Source organism: Mandrillus leucophaeus, unplaced genomic scaffold (genome assembly GCF_000951045.1).
Source record: "Mandrillus leucophaeus isolate KB7577 unplaced genomic scaffold, Mleu.le_1.0 Scaffold80, whole genome shotgun sequence".
Taxonomy (NCBI): domain Eukaryota; kingdom Metazoa; phylum Chordata; class Mammalia; order Primates; family Cercopithecidae; genus Mandrillus; species Mandrillus leucophaeus.
Genome location: NW_012108697.1, coordinates 210,378 through 224,405, shown reverse-complemented (window position 1 = coordinate 224,405; position 14,028 = coordinate 210,378). Strand labels below are relative to the sequence as shown.

Sequence of the window (14,028 nt, the reverse complement as noted above, 5' to 3'; positions counted from 1 at the left end):
GATGAATAACATATACTTGACACAGAGATATTCTGCTTTGCCAGTCCAACTGAGGGTGTTCAAGCTGCTTACACACTCCCCACCGAGTACTATAAACAGTTGCAACTGCCTTGATCAGCTAGTGAGACTTGCATTTATTCAGTAAGACTGATTAACAAAGGCTTGAGTCATCACCAGTAGAAGGTAATTGACACCGTGGACTTCTCCAGTAAAAAGCACTTAAGCACCCAAGGTACATGAAAGGTTAGTCTTAAGATCCCATGAGTAAACAAGCTAGCTAGGTAAACTAGGATGCCTTCCTTTGTTGCTACTTTAATTTGTTTAACAGTAAAGAGACTAGGTCACCTTTAGCCAGCCAGTTCTATTACCGAAGCTATGCAAACTTCTTGGCCTTTCAAGATTTGTGTCTATCTCTATCTCTAATATTTTATAGAGATAGATAAATTTTATCTATATAAAATCTCTAATATTTTTCCCACAGCCTGATTGAGCCCCAACAAATGTTAATTTCAATTTCTAGTTGCATGTTATTACTCTATTAATATAATTGTTTTCTATTGAGGTACAATTCAGGTAACACAAAATTAACTATTACAAAGTCTGCAATCCAGTGGTGTTTAGGACATTCACAGTGTTATGCAGGCAACACCTGTATCAATTTCCAACCATTTCCACCACTGCAAAAGAAAACCCATAATCATTAAACAACCCAGCCCTGGGCAGCTACAAATCTGCTTTCAGACTTTATGGATTTACTTGTTTTAAATATCTCCTATAAATTGAGTCATGCAATATGTAATCTTTTGTGTTTGGCTTTTCTTCACTGCATTTTGTTTTTAGATTCATTTATGTAGCATGTATTAGTACTTTATTTCTTTTCATTACTGAATTATATTCCATTGTATGTATATTTTATCATTCATAAGTTGATGGGCCTTTGGGTTGTTTCCACTTACTGACTATTGACTATTGTGAATCTGATCACTCATATCACTACTATAAATCTGCTACTTACATTATGATATATACTATCATCATCATCACACATCAAATCTGTGTTTATTGTACATTTTTAGTTTTACTGTGTGATGAAGTGTCGTTATCACTTTGTGTAAGGTACTGATGTTTTCCTGTGACATAATACATGATTATGTTTTGTGAATGTTTTATGTGTAGTTGGGAAGAAGGCATATTGTTTAGTATCAAGGCAAAAGCTTGAAATCTGTTCGGCTATCTTGTTATAATATCTAACTTAGTGATTATTTTCTTTAGGCCTTTTACAGTTTTTCATATTTTGTATCTACTGTTTTGTACTAAGAGTGGTGTGCTGGTTTCTACTTGGTGTGGTGTGCTAAAATCTTTATTTGTCCCCTTACTCCTTATATCTTCTATGATTTTGCTTGTAAACATAGTTACTTTGTTATCTGTCACTGAAATATTCATAACTGTTATATATTCATAGTGACTTTTAGCTTTGGTACTAAAAAGGTCTTTGTCATATTTAATGCCTTTTTGGGTTAAGTTTTATTTTAATTTAATTGATACCAGGTTTGTAATCTCTGCATTCTTATTGTTTCCGTTTGCCTGGTAAACCTTTTCTATCTCTTATTCTTAGTTTTTCTGAGTCACTTGGTTCTAAATGTGGGTCTACTTTAGAGCATGTAGTTGGTTGTTCTTTATGAGACAAAATATATAAGTTAAGCCTATTCATCTTCATTGTTATTATTGATAGGTTATTTTTTCTCATGTATGTTATATATACACATTATTTATAATGAGTATCATATTTGTTGTGGTTATTTCTCTGTGATGTGTTTCTCTGCTCTTTAATTAAAAAATAATATTTAGATTTATGGAGATTTGTATTTGTGTTCCATTACTCACCTTTGTTCTTTATGTTTTGAATTTAATTTTTAATTTTTAATTGACAAATAATAATTATATGTATTATATATTTGTGGGGTAAAATGTGGCATTTTGATATATGTTTTCATTTTGGAAGGATGAAACTAAACTAATTATTTTTGTGTTAATAACATTTAAAATCTACTCTTAGTAATTTTGAAACATACATTTTGTCCAGTAGATTACTAAAGCATATTCCCCCTAACTGAAATTTTGTGCTCTTTGATCAGCCTTTCCTCTTTCTCCTTCCATCTCTCCTAACCCTGGCTTGTGGTAATCATCATTCTACTCTCTTCTTCTATGAATTTGATATTTTTTAGATCCTACATATAATTCAGATCATGTAGTATTTGTCTTTTTGTGCCTGGTTTATTTCATTTAGCATTAATTCATCTTGTCTTTTTAAAAGCTGAAGCCAGGTGCAGTGGCTCACACCTGTAATTCCAGCACTTTGGGAGGCCGAGGAGGGCGGATCACGAGGTCAGGAGTTCAAGACCAGCCTGGCCAATATAGTGAAACCCTGTCTCTACTAAAAATACAAAAATTAGCCAGACGGGCGTTAGCGATGGCGGGTGCTTGTAATCCCAGCTACTCGGGAGGCTGAGGCAGGAGAATCGCTTGAACCGGGGAGGTGGAGGTTTCAGTGAGCCAAGATTGCATCATTGCACTTCAACCCAAGTCGCCATCTCAAAAAAAAAAAAGAAAAAAGCTGAATAGTATTCAAATGTGTGTGTGTGTATGTATATATATATATTTCATCCAATGATGGACACCTAGGTTGCATCTATATCTTAGCTGTTGTGAATAGTACTACAGTGAACACAGGAGTATAACTATCTCTCTGGCATACTGATTTCATTTCCTTTGGATATATACCCAGAAGAGGAGTTACTGGACCATATGGTAATTGTAATTTTACTCTTCGGATGACTCTCCAAACCTTTTTCATATTGACGGTTATTTTAAATTTTCACCAACAGTGCACGTGGTTTCTTTTTCTGCTCATCCCTGCCAGCATTTGTTAAATTTCATCATTTTGATAATAGCCATTTTAAACAGGTGTGAGGCGATAACTCATTGTCATTTTAATTTACATTTTCCTAATGATTAGTGATAGTGCACATTTTTTCATATACCTATTGGCCATTTGTATGTCTGCTTTTACAAAAAGTTTATTTAGGTCCTTTGTCCATTTTAAAATTGTGTTCTTTGTTTTCTTGCTGTTGAGTTGCTTGAATTTCTTATGTATTTTGAATATTAGCCTCTTACCAGATGTGTGGGTTGTAAATATTTTCTCCCAATATGTGGATTGTCTCTTTATTAATTATTTCCTTTGTTGTGCTTAAGATTTTTAGTTTGATGCAGTTTCATTTGTTTATTTTTGCTTTTGTTTTGCATGTGCTTTTGGGAAAACCAAGAAATTTTTGCCCAGATCAATGTCATGTAGCATTTCTCTTATGTTTTCTTCTACAGTTTCGGGTCTTACCTTTAAGTCTTTAGTGCATTTTGAGTTGATTTTTGTGTATCAAATAAGGGTCTAATTTCATTATTTTGCATGTGAATATCTAGTTTTCCCTGCATAATTTATTCAGGAATCTGTCTTTTCTCCATTGTGTGTTCTTGACACTTTTGTCAAAAACCAGTAGATTGTCAGTACTTGGGTTTATTGCTGGGCTCTATATTCTGTTCCTTTGGTTGATGTTCCTTTTTTTTATGTTGATACTATGCTGTTTTGTTTAACAGAGGTTTGTAGTACATTTTGAGATCAAATAGTTTGATGCCTTCAGTTTTATTCTTGCTCAAGGTTGCTTTGGCTACTGGGCATCTTTTTAATTTCCATATGAATTTTAAAATTGCTTTTTCTCTTTCAGTGAAAAATGCCATTGGCATTTTGTCAGAAATTGCATTGAATCAGTAGATTACTTTTGGTAGCATGGGCATTTTAACAATATTAATTATTCCAATCCATGAACATGGGCTACCTTTCCATTTATATAAGTCACTCACTATTTCTTTCCTTAATGCTTTGTGGTTTTCAGTATTTAGATCTTTTAAGTCCTTGGTTAAATTTACTTCAAAGTATTTTTTATGCTATCATGAATGGTAGTGATGTCTTAATTTCTTTTTCAGTTAGTTCATTGTTAGTGTGAAGGAATATTACTGATTTTTGTATGTGGATTTTGTTTTCTGCAACTTTACCGAACTTCTTTATCAGTTCTAACATATTTTTGGTGGAATCTTTAGGGTTTTCTGTAGACAAGATCATGTCATCGGCAAACAGAAGCATTTTAACTTTTTAATTTCCTATTAGGATGCCCTTTATTTCTTCTTTTTATCTGTTTGCTATGGCTAGAACTTTTAGTACTACATTGAACAGAAGTGGTAAGGGGGGACATACTTCTCTTCTTTTTGATTATAGAAAAAAACTTAAAACTTTTTACCTTTCAGTATGATGTTAGCTGTGGGCATATCATAGGTTGATGCAAAAGTAATTGTGGAATATGTGACCTTTATTGTGTTAAGGCCTGGAGCCTGACAATGCAGGGACTAGTCTGGTAGTGGGATGAGTCTGGATTCTGATACTGCATTGGCCAGCATGGAGCTTGGGACTGTGGGGTCATGCCTGGCCCTGGGTTCAGAGAGGCAGGCCTGGTACTGCCGTCCAGTGAAAAGTTGAGTGCTTTTTTCATTCTTCTTCCCTGACTTGTGGATATCTTGCTTAGTGTTATGCTGCTTGGGCTTTTGGGAGAGGTAATATGGATAATGTTAAACTGGCTTTTCTACCCTCTTCAATGCATTTTTTTTTTTCTTTTGGACTTCACTAAGGTGGTATAATCTCTTGCCTGGATTCCTTAGCTTTTGGGAAGGTATTTTCATGCATGGATAGTTTTTCAAATGGATGTTTCTATGAGAGATGAACACTAGAAAGTCTTATTCCACTATCTTCCTAAAATCACTCCTCTAGAGTTTTTGTTTTTTTTTTAAATCCAGATATATGGGGGTTTTAGTAGAGTTTTATTTGTTTATTATTAAATTTTGACTTAATTGTATTGTCATCAGGACCCATTTTTTGGTACTATTTTTAGGAATTTGTTGCAGTAATCTTCATTTGCTAATGGCAAGTTAAATATTATAAATGATTTATATATTCTGGTTTTTAAAAACAAAGAATTGATGAACATAAAATTTAGGCTAGTGGCTACTTCTGGTAGGAAGAGGCAGTAAGATAGGTTAAGGGAGCAACACACAGATCGATACAAGTGGTAGCATTAGAAATCTAGTCCTTAAATTAGATAGTTTAATTATCCCATTATATAAATTACCAACAGTTTTATAAGCAGAAAATGTACATGCCACTTAAAATCACCACCATAATCTTTTGTCTTTACAAAAATAATAAGCAATATTTACGTTTTTTTCAGATTTTTTCTTATATAGATGCAATTTATATCATTCCCAAGTCAGACATAGAGTATAATCAAAATACAATAGTTTTCTCTGTCACTGACCTTTTAAAATGTATTCAGTGCAATACATTTTTCCCTTAATCTTGTATGAAATCTCAGACTTACTCTTAGTTAATATAAGGAACTCCAGAGAAATTAATTTGCAAACGTGTGTAAATAAATAATTAAAATTATCTAGATCAGATAAAAGTAAGAATTCTGAACATATTTTGAAGCCAAATTTTCTCTTTTCCTCTATTCTATATGTTCTTTCATTCTTAACCTAGGATTTTCCTCCTTTCCTGGCTCAATAATTTTTTTATCTTTCTAGGGGAGAGGAGAAAATTACAGTCTTATGTGTGAAGAATAGTTGTCATATTTAGTTAAGGTCCTCTATGTGAGAGATGCACAATGGCTGATCCATTCTCACGTAGGTGTCTTTGGGTTCTCTTCTGAGTTTTGACCTTTCTAGAGGCAATTCTCATGATGTGTGGGACACACATACTTTCTTCCTGTTCTAGCAACTTTTACTTCAGTTTTCATTTGAAGTCCTCCAGTGCTTCCAGACAATCCTCTTGGTCAGAATATTAAGTAGATGCTGGCTAGATGGAAGAAATATACTTTCTTTTTCTTGACTTCAGTGTTAGTACAAATGCTTCCTAAAAGTAACTGTTTCTATTTGTCCTTCTACCTCAGTTAAATAGCCATAGCTGGTCACACCTAATGCAAAATTTCCTCTAATATACAACCTCGATTTTAAGGGGACCAACAGCAGACTCTTCAAAAACTTCTGTGAAGTCCCACTCATTAGGCTTGTGTAAGAGGACAGACAACCACTTCCTTGGCAGGCAGAAAACTGGATTACTAACACTGAAGTGGGCGTTTCTGATAATCCTCATCCAGTCTTTCCGCCTTTCACTCTTTTTGCCTCTTTTATTGACTCTATCTGATTCAAAGATTACTGGTTTTGACCTTTGTTTTAGTCTCTTCTTTTGAAAATGTTCATATTGGTCTTATACGTCACTTAGGTATACAGTATCTATTTTCTTTCAGAGACTCAATTGAACTAGCAATATGATTATCTGGTTACATGTGTTTGCATTTATTACTTCATTAGCATATATGTTAGAGTTACTATTGATATTGGAAGAAAAATAATGAAAAAGTTGAACATTGGGAAATTTTGACTCATTCACTTAATTTTATGTGTCTATACAATTCAGGAAAAGATCATATCATTTCATTTTTGTCAATAGACTGGTTTAGCTAACTGGCAGTGTACAAGAACAGCAGTAGTTCTCATTAGGTGTTTTTGAAAGGGTTAGTGACACCATCAGCCTTGTCTCTTTAGAATGTGTTATTGGATTGGAGAATGAATTGTAACCTAGAAATACTGAAGGCAAAGATATCTGCTATGTGATTATATTGTTGTCAGTAAAAGAAAGTGGATGAAAATACTTTGTGGTGGCTGTTAGAATGAAAAGGAGGGGTCAGATACAAGAGAGATTATACATGTAGAAATTAAAATCTACCAATTGACTGCATGTTGCACACAATAAAGTGTGAGGTTTATGTCCTAAATAATTGAACAGTGCTCTTTAAGAAAGGATTGCAAAGTGAGAGAAGGAGACAAGTTTATATGTATCAAATTAATCATGCAACTTTTACAAAATGGAAAGTTTCATCTAGTACTCTAAAAGGATGATCTAAAAGGATCTAAAAGGATACTCTAAAAGGATGAGGATGATCTCAGAAGCTTAAAAGGGTGAATTTAAAGGAAATACATAGATGTTCTTTTTTAGAACACAATTTGTAGCTATATTTGTATTATTGTTAGCAGTATCTTAGCAGTAGTAATAACAGTAGAAGTAATACCTGCCAATTATTAAGTGCTCAATATGTGTTAGGTGTCTTAAATTACATTACCTCATTTAATTTTCACATCAATCCTGAAAGCTAAGTGCTGTTATTCTTCTTTTACAGATGAAGAAATTTAGCATAAACAGATTAAGTAAATTGTCCAAGGTCATATAGTGATTTTAGATGTAAATTTTGAAGTCAAGCTGTTTGAGTCCAAAGCTCTTGCACTAACGCTTTGAAACTCACTTTATTAAAGAAATATACCAAAGTGAAAATGGAGAGAAGCCCAAAGAAGAATTAGATAAATACTTAGATCCATAGTAGACTTCAGGATATCCCCAAAAGACTTTAAGGAATTTCACAAAATTTTCAGAAAAGTGAAGTTACTTCCATTTAATTAAAAATAATTTATATTATCTGTTAACCTTAGTTTTTGGATGGCATGAGGAAGTTACAGGACATAAAAATAAGGTAATAATAATACTTGAAATGTGAAATGTGCATGTTTGTGATGTAGAATATTCAGTATCATTTTGGTTTTGACTTACAGCTTGTACATGCAGTGGCCATGCAAATATCTGTCATCTGCATACAGGAAAATGTTTCTGCACAACTAAAGGAATAAAAGGTGACCAATGTCAATTGTAAGTAAGAATGACATTTTAGAACTTTTGTGGATTGAATTTGTGTTGTTGAAGTAATTTTTATGTTTTACTTTTTAATCTAGTGTTGTGCTAGTTAGGCATACCTTTATTACAAATTTTAACTTTTATTTTAGATTTGAGGGTACATGTGCAGGTTTTTAACATGGGTATATTGCATGATGCTGAGGTTTGGGATATGATTGATCCCATCACGAGATAATGTGCATAGTACCCAATGGATAATTCTAAACTGCTTTCTCCCTTTCCTGCCTCTCTCTCTCTAGTAGTTCCCAGTGTCTGTTGTTCCCATCTTTATGTCCATATGTACCAATATTTAGCTCCCACTTAGAAACAAAAATATGTGGTATTTGGTTTTCTGTTCCTACGTTAATTTGCTTAGGATAATGTATCCATGTTGCAGAGGATATGATTTCATGTTTTATGGCTGTGTAGTATTCCGTAGTATGTGTGGACCACGTTTTCTTTATCCAGTCCACTGTTGATGGGCTTTTAGGTAGATTCCCTGTCCTTGCTATTGTGAATAGTGCTGCAGTGAACATATAGGTGCATGTGTCTTTTTGGTAGAATGATTTATTTTCCTTTGAGAATTTACTTGCATCTAATGAATTCTCTTTAAAAATTAAACCTTTTAAATAACAATTTTGTGGAGGCTTTAAAACAAACCCATAGAACGTGTTATCTTTTGCATTTCTAGAAAAAGAAGCATTCTTAATCTTATGTATCAAATCTACATTGTTATCTTTACAGTTTTCTTTCATATTATACCTAATATAATGTCTCTATATACTTCTTTTTTCAGTCATTTATTATTCTGATAATTCTTGTCCTTTAACCCTTTCAGCTGGTTCCTTATGTTCATCTTCCTCTCTTTTCTCTGTTCTTTCAGTATGCAGGAACCCACTATTGCTACTCTCCTCTCTGTACTTACATGAATGATTTTTGTCTTAGCATTTAGTTGTTATTCTAAAATTTTATTTTCCTTCAAAAATTAACTTTAAAAGGCAACATTTTAGGCTATTTAAATTGTTTTTTATTTTTCTGGTTTATGTATATTATTAAAATTAAATTTTTATGGTTTTGAATTATATGTGTACAAATACATGTTTATATTAGCTATATATGTACTGTATTTGACACAAATAATAAATCTCAACTATAATAATTACAGAAACATAGGGAAAGTTTAATAAAGAATTCTTCAAAACTATAAATATATAAAAACATATACCTAGAGTCTATTAAGCATGGAAAATGATCCTTTTATTTTTATTTAAAATAAATATATTACTTGTTGCAGAGTTATCCTAAATATTTCAAGTTAGGTGATTATGTCTTTGCCTAGCTAGCCACCTAAGTATTACAGATTTTCAAATTCAGACAAGGTAAGCACAATCAGTTTATATTTCTTCTCTATAGTCTCTGAAGTTAAATACAAGTTCACAGCAAAAGATCTTGGCGAAATTCCTATTAAGGAAGGCCATTTTGGTCTTAAAACCAATGAAATTAAATCATAATCTTCTGTTCTAAGATCAAGGATGCTGCTAATACTTTGCAACACTAAAGCTTGATTATAAGTAAAGCCAACTTCATGGGCGTATGGCCTGTGAATTTATACAGGTTCCCACACTTACAAGGACAACACACTTCGTTTAGTGCTCTGCTATCATGGTCTTGAAATTCTTAATAACTTTTAAAGAGAAGCTCTACATTCTTCTTTCATGCAATCCTCTCCTATTCCCTCAAATTATGTAATAATAGCAGGTTCTGGTTATAAGTAATGTTATTTCTCTTGATTAACTTCTATTAAATATGTTGGTTGGATAGCAGTGTGCAGCAATGAAAATATTTTTTATAGACCATAGTGGCAGTATTACAGATAAAAATAATATATGAGATTCTACCATGATAGTAAACACTGACAATCTTCTTAGTATAGTTTTACATAACTAGTATAGCCATATAACTATCCATAATAATTATTTCTGTGATACAGTATTACAGTAACATTTTTGTTTACAGACAAAAGAAAGTAGAATTTTAATTCATTGAAATAGTGAGTTTGTAAGCTTAGCTAAAATAGAATTATAAGATTTGGCATATGTGCAAAATATTAGAAAATCAATTATGTAGTTCTTAATGATAAAAGTACATTTTCCCCATTCTCATTTATGGTTTTTTGTGAGGAGGATAATAATGGAATACTAATTTGTAAAGAGTATTTTGTAGGTGGTATTTGTACACAGAATTCTGTTCATTTATTTTTTTGTTTATTTGGCTTTTGAGTATGAAACAGTAAAGAATAGGCTCATTATACTTAGAGCAATTAATTGCTATAATGTGCTTATACCTGAAAAAAAAAAGGTTAGGAACGAGAGCTAGTCCTTCAAATCAGTAAACAATTTTGCTGAAAGTATCTCAGACTAGCAGTGAAGACACTGACCAAAATACACTATATCAATTTCTTACATTAGTGATTTGATATGCTTATGAACCCCTTCCACTTCTTAGGATAATTTCTGTTTGGTTTTAAGTATTTAGTCAGATGTCATATCTTACATATTCTTAATAACCATCCTAAACTGAAATTGGTTCTCTTCATATCTGTTCATTTCTTTTCTTGCATTATTTGTGTACTTGTCTGTATCCTTTACTAGAGTGAAGTTTTGGGGGGACCACTGCAACAATACCACAGTGTAAGTGTTCAATAAATTTGTTTAATAGAATAGAATGAAGAAAGTATTGATGTAGCATTGAAAAGGGAAGTATTAATTTATTTTGGCAGGATAAGGAAAATTTAAGCAGAGGATGTTCGAACTGGAACCTGATGGAGTAATAAAATCAACTTTCTGGGAAAAGAAAATAGGAAACAAGGGGAAATGGCATCAATAAAAGCAAAGAAGTAAAAATGAACATGACCATAGCATTTCCGGTCTTTGCTCAAGAATGTTTAGAGCTGGAAAAATATCGCTTCTACCCTTACAATGAAAGGGAACAAATCTGGATAAACTGCAAATTCATGAGTTTTCTGGAAACATTGGAGAACTGAGAAAACAGGGTAATCAAATGGCCACAAACCTAAAGAGAGACAGTAGACTGCAGACAGATGAGGCATGAACATTGGCTTACCTGGAGTGAAATCATCTGGAAACTGATAAGATGAGATCAGCTAGGGTGGTTGATATTTGGCAGGGATTAGGTATACACTGTCAATAGTGTGAGGCTCCTGGGAGCCACAGAAATTGGAAGAGTATGGAGAAGCATACTCTTTGTAGAGTTTTCAAGCCACCTATTGTGGCTGCCATTCCCTTCCACCAGTTGCTTAGGGAAAAAAAGTGAACATTTCAAGAGAGCATTCCCTGTGTTGTACCTTGTGGAAGGGATTGTCAGCCACAGTGGGCAGGACATCAGTAGTACACTCAAAATATTCATTTAGATGAGCACCAAATTATTCATTTTGCCATAGCAATGATATTTCTCAATCTTGTTTTGCCCCAAAACACAGCTGATCATCAAAAATTGTAACTTAAAAATGAATTTCTGTTTGTGTCAGCTCTGATTTTTTTGAGCAGTGGTTTTTCGTTTTCCTTGTAGAGATCTTTCTCTTGCCTGGATGTTTTCCTAGGCACACATAATTGTGTGGCAGTTATGAATGGAAGTTCTTTCCTGATTTGGCTCTCAGCTTGACTGTTGTTGGTATATAGAAATGCTATTGATTTTTGCACATTGTATCCTGATACTTTGCTGAAGTTGTTTATCAACTGAAGAAGCTTTTGGGCCGAAACTATGGGGTTTTCTAGATATAAGATCATGTTGTCTGCAAGCAGGGATAGTTTGACTTCCCTTCTTTTTATTTGGATGCGCTTTGTTTATCTCTTTTGCCTGACTGCCCTGGTCAGAGCTTCAGATACTATGTTGAATGGGGGTGGTGAGAGAGGGCATCCTTGTCTTGTGCTGGTTTTCAAGGAGAATTCTTCTAGCTTTTGTGCATTCAGTATGATGTTGGCTGGGGTTTGGTATAGATGGCTCTTAACATTTTGAGGTATGTTCCTTCAATACCTAATTTACTCAGAGTTTTTAACATGAATAGATGTTGAATTTTATAGAAAGCCCTGTCTGCATCTATTGAGGTAATCATGTGCTTTTTGTCTTTAGTTCTATTTATATTATAAATCACATTTACTGATTTGCTTATGTTGAACCAACCTTGCATCCCAGGGATAAAGCCTACTTGATCATGGTAAATAAGCTTTTTGATGTGCTGCTGAATTGTTTGCCAGTGTTTTGTTGAGGATTTTTGCATCAATGTTCATCCAGGATATCCACCTGTAATTTTCTTTTTTTGTTATGTCTCTGCCAGGTTTTGATATCAAGATGAGGCTCTCTTCATGGATTGAGTTAGGGAGGAGTCCCTTTTCCTCAATTTTTTATTGAGGAGAGTGTATCTGGTAGAATTCATCTGTGAACTCATCATATCCTGGGTTTCTTTGGTTGGTAGGCTATTTATTACTGCCTCAATTTCAGAGCTGATTATTGGTCTGTTCAGAAATTCTGTTTCATCCTGGTGCAGTCTTAGGAGGGTTTATGTGTCCAGAAATTTATCCTTTTTTTTTTATTTTCTAGTTTATGTGCATGGAAGCGTTCATAATATTCTCTCGTGGTTGTTTGTATTTATGTGGGGTCAGTGGTAATGCCCTTCTTGTCATTTCTGATTGTGTTCATTTGAATCTTCTCTTTCTCCTTTGTTAGTCTAGCTAGTGGTCTATGTATTTTATTATTTTCTTCAAAAAACCAGCTCCTGGATGCATTGATATTTTTATTGTATTTTGTATATGTGTGTGTGTGTGTGTGTGTGTGTGTGTGTGTGTGTTTATCTCCTTCATTTCATCTCCGATTTTGTTTATTTCTTGTCTTCTGCTAGCTCTGTGATTTGTTTGCTCTTGGTTCTCTAGTTCTTTAGTTATGATGTTAGGTTAACTTGAGAGCTTTCTAACTTTTTGATGTGGACATTTAGTGCTATAAATTTCTCTCTTAACACTTCCTGGAAGACAACCTAGGCAACACCATTCAGGACATAGGCCTGGACAAATATTTCATGATGAAGACACCAAAAGCAATTGCAACAAAAGCAAAAATTGGCAAATGGGATCTAATTAAAGAGCTTCTGCACAGCAAAATAAAGCATCAACAGAGTAAACAGCCTACAGAATTGGAGAAAATTTTTGCAAACTATACATCTGACAAAAGTCTAATTTCTGTCATCTATAAGGAACTTAAATTTACAAGAAAAAACCAACCCCATAAAAAGTGGGCAAAGGACACAGGCACTTTTCAAAAGAATACATACATGTGGCCAAAACTCATGCAAAAAGTTCAACATCACTGATCATTAGAGAGAATTAAAACTGGACCTCTTCCTTACACTGTTAATACAAAAATTAACTCAAGATGGATTAAAGACTTAAATGTAAAACTATATAATTTGATTGTGCTGTGGTCTAAGAGACTGTATGATTTCAGTTCTTTTGCATTTCTTGAAAAGTGTTTTAATTCTAATTATGTGATTGATTTTAGCGTATGTGCCATGCAGTGATGAGAAGAATGTATATTCTGTTGTTTTCAAGTGGAGAGTTCTGCATATATCTATGAGGTCCGTTTGGTTTGATCCAGTGCTGAGTTCAGGTCCTGAATATCTTTGTTAATTTTCTGTCTCAGTGATCTAATATTGTCAGTGGAGTGTTAATGTCTCCCACTATGATTATATGGGAGCTTAAGTCTCTTTAAAGGTCTCTGAGAACTTGCTTTATGAATCTGGGTACTCCTGTATAGGTGCATATATATTTAGGATAGTTAGATTTTCTTGTTGAATTGAACCCTTTACCATCATGTAATGCTCTTCTTTGCCTTTTTGAGTTTTGTTAATTTAAAATGTGTTTTGTCAGAAACTAGGATTACAACTCCGCTTTTTTCTCTTTTTCATTTGCTAGGTAGATTTTTCTCCATTCCTTTGTTTTGAGGCTATGTGTGTCATTGCATGTGAATTGGGTTTCTTGAAGACAGCATAGCAATGGGTCTTGGATCTTTATCCAGTTTGCCACTCTATGTCTTTTAATTGGGGGCATTTAACCCATTTACGTTTAAGGTTACCATAAAAT

At 33.5% G+C, this 14,028-nt stretch overlaps 1 protein-coding gene across 1 annotated transcript in view; it reads left to right on the top strand.

The window, feature by feature from the left end:
* The window catches only part of ATRNL1 (attractin-like 1), a gene marked incomplete at its 3' end in the record, with an annotated part of 405,371 nt that overhangs the window by 256,668 nt on the left and 134,675 nt on the right, over positions 1 to 14,028 (top strand). The window contains exon 19 of the mRNA XM_011967565.1: positions 7,762 to 7,855. Within this exon, the coding sequence (XP_011822955.1) occupies positions 7,762 to 7,855 (94 nt within the window). The remainder of the gene's footprint in view (positions 1 to 7,761; positions 7,856 to 14,028) is intronic.